A 9,453-nucleotide genomic window follows, 5' to 3' on the forward strand; every position below is an offset into this window, starting at 1 on the left:
ACTGAAAGTAAATAGCCTTTGGATATAAAATCAAAGCTTAAAATTTTGCCAGTCAAGTGTTGAGCAATTTCACTTTCAAAATCTGAAGGAAAAAAAGAAGATATTTTATGATCACAGTAGCACTTCAAGCTCCCTATTCTATATTTGGATGTTGCTTAGTCAAACGGCAGAGGGACAGGAATCGATTGAGTGAAATTGTTTCTGATCCAGTCTTATTTAGATGTTTGCTGCGATTTGTTACCAACAATGACAGAACTCGTCGTCAGGCAAAATCTTCTCTCAAGCGGTGATAACGATGAAAGGTTTCCTTAAAAAAATTCGACCAATTACAGGCCATGGCATTGTTACGCAATACTCTCTCTTTCTCCTTCTAGATTGCGTGACAGGCTAAATTCATTCTATACCCAACTTCGTTCGCAAGGTCTCTGGGAACGAGGTTGTTGTCTACCCTCCATACTGTAATGACTTACAAGTGGCTTCAATTGCCTGACGCAATTAAGAAATTATAAAAGTCACCATCTTGTCTATTTTCGTATAGTCCAATAATAGCGATTTTCCTTGTCAAGACAAACGATATAGAGTGGACCGAACTTAAAAATTATGAACATCCTCAAGTCGAGTCCACTCCGTTCCAACGTGTACTTAATCTGCATTTGAAAAGGTCTGGGATGTGTAAAAGCGGTTAATTGCTTCATTAGTTGAAAATTTAAATATGCTGGCTGAGATGAAGAGCGTTTTTGGTACTCTCGTTGTAGTGTTTTTTACTTTGGTTTCTGTTGAGGCAGTCAAGAAATGCATGAAAATAGATTCTTGTCGCTGTTCAACGGATACAGGAGAGATCAACCTTTGGAGTCTCGCAGGGCAAGCGCCGAATCATCCAAGGTATGCAACTGACTTTCCGTTGGTGCGGCAAAATATTTTCAAAGACGAATTGGGTTTGAATGATTTTCGTGTATCCTGTGGCATTGTACTAAATTTCACGATAAGTGCGACTGAAAGATTCTCGTTTAAATACCTTTTTTGCTAAAAATGTATTTTATATTCTTCCACTGATTTATTTCATTTTGAGCGATCATGAAGCTCCTAGGTCACTTCTCGCCCCTGACTTCTAACCGTCAAGGAAATGTCAAACCTTTAATTCATGATTTCCAGTCATCTTGTAATCTCACTTCTGTCTTGTCGATTAACTTTTATACTTGGGAAACTGAATTGAAGTTGAAGTGTTAAAGAGGCGAAATTGTCTGGGCAAAGTAACAAATTTTGTTTTTCGCTGAGGAAACGTGTTCACAGATAATTTTCGAGCGCATGGGCTGGTGGCTGGCACGAGGCGTAAGGCCTCTTTTTTCACGTGAAAAGTGCGAAATATAATCTGACTTCTTAACTAACTTTCCTTTCTTTATTTTTTCAAGCAAAATCGACCTTGTCTTAATCATAAAGTTAACGTTACCAATTGACACAAGGAATCTAAAATTTTCAAGTATTAACGCATGCTGGCCGTCATTTGCTTGTTGTAACATGTTCCCGGCGTATTCTAGCCTTAAGAGGGTACTTACGAGTCTTGCTAAGTTACGTTTTAATTCATCAAGGTTATCTGCCATCAAAACTGCAGAAAATCGACGCCTAAAACGTGAAACCGGCTCCGAACAAAGGCGAGTCGCTGTTTTCCAGACGCTAATTCTCTGTCCTTTTGTCGGTGAAACAATAGGATAGAGAGGGAGACGCTCTTTTCAAAGCCCTCTTGGGATTTTAAGAGGAGCGAGTGTTTTTTTGTTTTTTTTGCATCGATTGTTCGATGTAAAAAAATCGGTAAAAGTTAACAGAACCTATATTAAACGACCAAGGGTTTTCCGGGTTCCATAAAGCACATTGTTAGATTTCAGATGACCATGGGCTAATTTCGTATAATTATCGTGCAAGAACAAAAGACCAGTTTCGAGGTTATTTCTTTGTTCTCAACAAGAATTTTTGACAAAAAAAATTATTCCTTTGAACATTGACCCTTGCATGTAATTCGAATATTTGCCTTTTGTCCTGTTATATGCTCAACTGTCAAAATGTGACATTTTCGGAATTGTGATGAAGGACATGTTAAATGTTTTCCCAGTACAACTTTAAGACTTGTTTGTTTTCTGGATTATTTAAAACATCATTTTGTCAAGTCCGCGAACGTATCCGTACTATCGGCTCTTGTTTTCTCGCGGCAACGGCAGCCAGGACTGCGTGTCTTTGTTCCCAGGCTACGATTCGTCTTTTTCTTGCATTTGATACTGGCTCAAAAATTCGATAGTAAAGAGAAAAGAACACAGAAACACGAGACGATAAAGGAGCTTGGGTAAATCCTGTTGCGACGTTGTAAAACGAGTGACGAGGGTGTTAAAACGAACTCTCAAGCACTTCCCAACAAAACCTCAAACCCACCAACCAAAAGGCTATTGAATAACCGGTCTCGTTGAGGGGAATCCGGGTACTCCGGTTTTCCTCCCTCATCAAATCGACTTTTAGTTAATAAGATCCGGGCGGATACCCTCGAAAGGGACAACCTCTGATATCTTTCCCTTTCATTGTATTAAAATGAATAAAGTTTCGTTTTAACAGGGATATGTAGCCTACTTCTGCGAACACACTTTCAGATGGTTTCGTTGCTTTGTCCCTCTCCTCCCTTCGCCCAGGCGAAGCCTAGAACCACCGTCGTGGCTCTGCTGGACGCTCAAAGAGAGTTCAAAATCCCAGCTAAGGCTGGAAAGGACGAGAATGTTAAACAGATTTATTCAACTAAAAAGTCCTAAAATGTTTTTGACCAACAGATTTAACATTTCCTCGCCATCTACCGAAACCTACTATCTATGGAGCCCCTGCACGAATTGGGCAACTCAGGGCCACCCCTGCGAAGATGCTGCAGTAAGTTGAAGATACTTTTGGAGCTTTCTAATAGAACCACAATAGGTTTACTGTGTGCCTGAAACAAACCATGGTTTTTCGCCAGCTTTGAAAACCGACCTCCGTTTATTAAACGACTTCAGTTTGATCTTGTCCTTAAAAAGTTTAGGCAAGTGAGGATAATATAAAACTTAACAAGATAGATCATTGTTAATGGTCTCCCGCCATTTCACTTCGATCAAATCATTTGATACCACTAAATTTCCTAGTGCGGAAAGCCTACAGAACCGGCTTTCTACGAAATTCGTTTTTGTAACCAAAAACAAAAACTCTGTAGTGTGGTAGAAACTGGTAGAGCTCCCGGATAAGAAGGAGAAGGAAGTTGCCTAAATTCTTAAAATTTAATTAAGATATTCAGAGATTTGGTTACTAAGAGGATAAAAACAATGCTTCACTTGCTTTTCCCACAGGTTTGCGAGGTTGGCCGAAAAACAAGGCCATCTTCTTTTGCAAACATTGGCGAGCTCGACTTGTCGGATTGTGTCCTTGACGAGAAGAATGGACAATGCTTGTTGACATATGCTGTAACCGGAAGTAAAATGTAACTATGCGAGATTTATTAATTACTCCGGTCCTAGAGGCTTTCCTTTAGCCGCGAAGCGTTGAAGACGAGTCGCGAAGCGGCGAGAAGAGAAAAACCTCTGGTTACCTTGGACTTGAATCTCACTTTCATGCAGACACCAGGGTCAGGCTCGGATTGGTTGATATTTTTACTCGCAAATCAATATGATTGGTTTGTTTGATTTGTAATACCGAGGGGAAGCGTAATATTTAAGTTGCCATTGGACCCTTTGTTAATTATCAATTTGACACTTTTGACAGTTGGCGTGTGCATGAAAGTGAGATTCAAGTCCAAGGTAACCAGTGTAATGTGAAGTGCTAGATTTCTATCCCATATGAACCATGTGAGCGTTAGCCCTACTGATGGAAATGGGCCCACGCAAGGTAACCAGAGGTTTTTATCTTCTCGCGGCTCTAGAAAAACCTCTGGGATCAAGGTATGTTAATCGATGAGTGCTCGGATATGTACTCGGAAAAAGTCCGAGCGCTTCTAACAGAAATTTCAGTTTCCAGTGTCGGATGTGCTTTAGGCGAATCGTTAGAGCAAGGTCAATAAGTTTAAGCGATGGCATTTTCATAGTTGTTTTAAAAGAGATGGTGATATGGATGAGCGACTGGTGGCGATACCCCGGCTAAACGATCCGAAATCGTTGCCGGTCCAACTGGCGCGAAAGTTTTCAACTCGCCACTTATAATTGTAATCGCTATCGCGAAATCACTTCACTTTAAAACTGGTTTAAATTCGATGGGATTACATACGTCTTTACTTGGAAACTAAGCACGAACTTATATTCATCTTTCCTGGAACGTCACCTTATATTTTTACTCTTTAAAGAAAAACTAAAATTGCACTGGAGTGTGATGCTGCGGAAGACGGAAAAGTTGATCCAATGATCACGGACTTCCAAGGTTCTTTAACTTATGTGAGTATATTCCTTTTTTTGTAACCCGCAATCCGCTTGGTGACTTGGGCTGTCAGTTCTCAGTCAATAGAATGGCAATATATTTCGAATATGTCTTGTAGCTGTGGACGCAAATGGAAACCGACATTTGTTCGCCCGTGTAGTTTCCGTGGGGTTTCGATGTTTTGGCCGCGTGAAAAATGGGGCGAGAATATAAAAAAGCCGTGTCTCATCCCATTTTTCGCGCGACCAAACCATTGAAAAGCTTGCGTGTTTCCTCCCTCCGAAACGCCTTGCCATGTAGGCTAGACATTCGCTTGTGAAAAAATAACTTTTGTGAAATCCACATATTCCGGACCTATCCCCAACTCTTCCTTTCCTTCTCAACATTTTCTCTTATTCCTATTTACCGATTTAACTCCGACAGCTTTGTTCAAACTTAGTCCTTGGTCTTATCGTAACAGTGATAGTTTAATAATAATTTTACTTCAGCTCTTTGACGAAAACAAACGAGATGCCAGAGCGGGTGGTGATGATTTCTTAGGCAACTTTTCTTTCTTATTTTTATCAATACTCTTTTCAGTCAACTTCACTGCACAGTATCTGCGCATGCCCAGGAAAGTGTTCTCTGTCGGCCAATAAAGATACCGGTGTACAATATGACGTCATCTCTGATGATGAAGACTTAAGCATAGGTGCTATCGTTGGCATTGTGTAAGTAAAATGCCTTGATTTAAATTGTTGACAACTTCTGTTTGCAACTCAATTAGATTTTAAATTTCTTATCTGGATATTCCTTCCATCTGAATGAGATCAGTGTTTCGGAGCAGGGATGGCGCAGTGGTAAGGGCACTTACCTTCCACCAAAGTGGCTCCGGACCGATTCCCGAATTCTACGCCAAATGTGGGTTGAGTCTTGTTGGTTTTCTACTCTGCTCCGAGAGGTTTTTCCCCGGGTACTCGGTTTTCCCCTCTCCTCAAAAACCAACATCTGCAGGCGTAGCTCAGTTTGCTAGTGCGCGGCTTTCGGAGCAAGGGGTCCCCAGTTCGATCCTCGGTGATTTCAACGTCCTTTTCGACTTTCCTCTGATCCGTGTAGCTATAGCTTTAAATATCCGTGAAACGGAGCACTGACAGTGGGAAGGGGGTAAAAGGCGCACCGTCGGCTTCCATTGATACCAGTTTCGTTACTGAAGGAATTACCGACGTTAAATAAATTGACTTTACTTTACAAAGCGTGTAGACCGACTATTTTAGAGATGTCACTGTAAAGATAAGGGTGAAGGTCCTTATTTTAAAGAGGGTAACACGTGACAGTGAACTAGAGTTACTGATTAACTTGTGGCCCTCGGTGCGCACCTTGTCTCCCCCTTCCTCCATCAATGCTCCGTTTGACGAGTTTTCAAAGCTACAGCTACACGAATCAAAGGAAAGTCGAAACAGACGTCGATCGAATGAGACGGGGATCGAACTGGCGACCCCCAGGCCAGAAAGCCACGCACTAACCGATTGAGCTACGCCTGTCTCAAGCGACTGAGCTACGCCTGACTGTGGGGGAAAAAAATTCTCTTCGAATTGTCGCTTCATTAAAACCGGAAATAAGTAATTGCATTCTGGTTGGATGAAAAATAAGTTTCTAGATGTAGCGAAGAAAAAGTTGTATTTTTGGAAGAAAGAGTAAATGATAAAGGATAAGTTCAGGAGAAAAATCCCAAGTAACAAGTGTTAATATTCTCGCTGGGTAAGGCTAAAGTTTCTCTGCTTATTAAGAGACTACGGAGGGACGTTATGCACGATAAATAACGAAAAGGGAGTCTCTTTAATTAAAGTAAACTCGACTCCAACAAAAAAATAACTTTAAATCAAGCTAAGAGAGTATGAGGTAAAAGAACGGATCCCCATGCCCTATCGTCATCATCATCACTATCATTATCATCACAATAATAATAATAATAATAATAATAATAATAATAACAACTTTATTTAAGTGTCAAAGTTATTTAGCCGAGCACGAGTGCTCTACTAATTGGGGAGACTACAAATCAACTGAAATCAGAACAAATCAAATCAAATCAAATCACAGATCGCTTCTTGAGGAGAGGGGGTTAACGGGAGTACCCTACTTTTTTAAATCTATTAGTTTCCTTTTAGTTTCACGTAGCTACTTTAAGTTCCCGTTCGCAATGCCGTGCATATTTAACACTACATTACGTCATTACAACTGGCCAATCAGATGCCTCTCTAAAAATAGCTGTGGAGATAAAAGTAGATTTTAAAAAACTATCCGGCATTGGAAGAGACCCATGTATGAGGGATCCGTTCTCTTACATCATCCTTTCTTGATCAAGCGAAATAGAGCGGTTTTCAATTGAGTCTCGAAAGTAATTAGCGAATTGCTTTGGTTTTGCATTACTTCACTCAGTGATTGGTTCAAAGTTCTCGCGCCAGTTTTTCAACCAATCAAAAGTGAAACCAAAGCCAATCGTGGCTCGCGCGTGCACATTTTCCCGCGCTTTGTGTCGGCTACGTGTAATTACTTCGAGTTTTGATTGGTTTACTTGATTGTCTCCGTCCTTTTTGATTGGCCAAAGTAATTACTTTGGTTTTGGTTTTACGACACTCGATTGAAACTCGCTCTAATGTTAACAACCAAATTTGTTTGAAACTTTTTCAAAGTTAGCGTTTGTATCCGAAATAAATGACTTTCAGAAACGTTTAGGTTTGTTTTCAAATTTTTTGGGCACCACCGTCTTGAATACAACTAAGGTTTTTTACGGTTGTCCCATATGATTACTCTAGCTATTTGTGTCAGAACATCAGGCAACCTATAATGCATCACGATGATATTTGAAAACAATATATGCTTTTTTAAATTCATTTATTTCGGATACAAACGCTTTCCTTGAAAAAAAATCAAGCAAATTTGATTACTTCCTCCGATTTAAATTTATTGGTTTTTAGGAGTGGAGGCTTCCTTAAATTCTTGTTTTTCTTAGCCAGCTTTTTTATTCTTTTAGTGGTTTGTTAAGTTTGTTACTGGAAATGAATGCCAGCGACTGAATTTGACGAATGCAGTCTTTCACTTTCATTTGCAGAATTGCAGGGGTGGTCTTTACAATACTTTTGGCGTTTGCCATTCTCATTTGCTGTCTGCGTCGTAAGCTGCCATCTGGGTTACCTAAACCCAGCATTTGCACCACAGTTAAGGTAAATCAGTGAAATATCCACCCTTTAAGAAAAGTAAATATTTTGTTTAGATCACTATCCAAATTTTTATTTGGAATGGACTTAAACAAGAGTGAATTAGGTAAGAGTGTTGTTATGGCATGAGTGGGCTCCCTAGCACAGTCACAAATGAGTCTATTTTTAGAATACCCGTTCCCGCGAAAATCAGTTGTTATGTCCCTGAAAAAACATGGCAGAAGCAGACGCGTGACATGGCTTCTTCTGATTGGTTAAAATTGGCGGCCCTTTGTTTGTTTCGCGTGCAAAGTGTATCTAAAAATAAATTCATTTGTGACTGTGCTGAGGCAAGACCGCAAAGTGATAGATCAACACTCTTATCTAATTCACTCTTGACTTGAATGATAATCAAGGGAAACGATCAAGTTTACGATTTAAACAAAGGTTTGATTTATCTCTGAAGATTGAAATAATGTTTGATACGAAGTTTTGCAAGGAGTAATAAATGAAACCCTTGAACCTAACGTATTCTGTTCTTCATAACCAAAAAGTGGGTGACATTGACTGACGTTTCGACAACCTGAGCTGAAGTCACCTTCAGACTTAACGAGTCAAGTATCGGCCACAAGATGACGTAATAGAGAGATTTAGAATCACCTTTGCGTGAAACGGCAAACGTCGGCTTGCCGTTTCACGTTTCACGTTTCACGTTTCACTTAAAATAGAGAGAAGGTTGTGATTTCAGTGACCTTCGCGTGACCCACGTCAACTCGAGAATTAATTGTCACTAAAAACCAAAAACAAAACTCGGAGTCTTTTTATACATTGTTTGTAGAAAAAGACGCTATATAAAATGAAAATCATTACGCGTCAAATTTTGATAGTTTCGATGAAGCTGTACATGTCTTGTCGGTCAACAGAGAGTCAACGTGAGAAAAATGTTATGCTAAACTCTCCATTATCAGGTTGTCGAAACGTCCGTCAATCTCATCCTAAACAGTCCTTCTCAAGACTACACTCACGCGGACGATCGCCCTTCGTTTAGTTATGATATGAGTCCTGAATCCAAAACATTTACGATCATATTCTGTTTTTGTTGGGAAGAGTGCGGAAAGTTCTCGCATCATGCTGAAACAGTGTAAACAAATTTATTGAAATTATTACAAATACATGAAATGATAGAAAAGTGTAAAGGCCCGTTTAAGGGGGATCAACATTTGCTTCAACATGCATTCCACACTTTGTTGAACCAACTGTTCGGTGGTTTGAACAGGTCGTCCAACATTGTTGAAAGCGTCAAAAATGCGGAAAGCTTGTTGAAAAGCGTGTTGAATCAAGTTCAAATCGGTTTAAACTTTCATTCAACATCGATTCAACTTTTCCTTTGTTCTCGAAAATTTTGAATGGTGTTCAAGCCGTTTGTTCATCAATTGTAGAACACGCGCATGCTCACATCAGGCCGCAAAAGTCAATACGGCGTAGTTTATCTGGACGAGAGAGACTGGTTTCTAGTTTTTAGTTCCTTCCAATCAAATTTCGCGAAAGTTTTGGTTCTTTTGTTGGCGCAATGTTGGAACCGTTTGAACGGCCTCCACACAACTTTGTTTTTGCGTCCAACATTTGCCCAACATCCGTTCAACTTTTGTTGAACAAATGTTGGTCAAATTTTGAAACCGTTTAAACGGGCCTTAATGCCCCCGTGGAAAGGATAGAATACAATTGCTTAACAACGGGAGAAAAAGACTAAAAAATCAGAGTCCCAGTAGGGATTCGAACCTGCGACCTCCGTAACACCAACTGGATGCACTACCCATTCGGCTACTTGAACTCACTGGGAGCTGGGTTGGGCTGAGATTTTGATTGTTCGGAT

The 9,453-nt window shown here is 40.1% G+C and overlaps 1 protein-coding gene across 1 annotated transcript in view; it reads left to right on the top strand.

Moving 5' to 3' along the window:
- Nucleotides 1-642: 642 nt before the first annotated feature.
- LOC137967468 (uncharacterized) overlaps nucleotides 643-9,453 on the top strand; it is a 9,935-nt gene continuing 1,124 nt past the window's right edge. The window contains exons 1-6 of the mRNA XM_068813984.1: nucleotides 643-882; nucleotides 2,805-2,898; nucleotides 3,348-3,478; nucleotides 4,334-4,421; nucleotides 4,984-5,114; nucleotides 7,496-7,607. Coding sequence (XP_068670085.1) covers nucleotides 713-882; nucleotides 2,805-2,898; nucleotides 3,348-3,478; nucleotides 4,334-4,421; nucleotides 4,984-5,114; nucleotides 7,496-7,607 — 726 coding nt within the window. The 5' untranslated portion in view covers nucleotides 643-712. The remainder of the gene's footprint in view (nucleotides 883-2,804; nucleotides 2,899-3,347; nucleotides 3,479-4,333; nucleotides 4,422-4,983; nucleotides 5,115-7,495; nucleotides 7,608-9,453) is intronic.

Source organism: Montipora foliosa, chromosome 8, assembly GCF_036669935.1.
Source record: "Montipora foliosa isolate CH-2021 chromosome 8, ASM3666993v2, whole genome shotgun sequence".
NCBI classification, from domain to species: Eukaryota; Metazoa; Cnidaria; class Anthozoa; order Scleractinia; family Acroporidae; genus Montipora; species Montipora foliosa.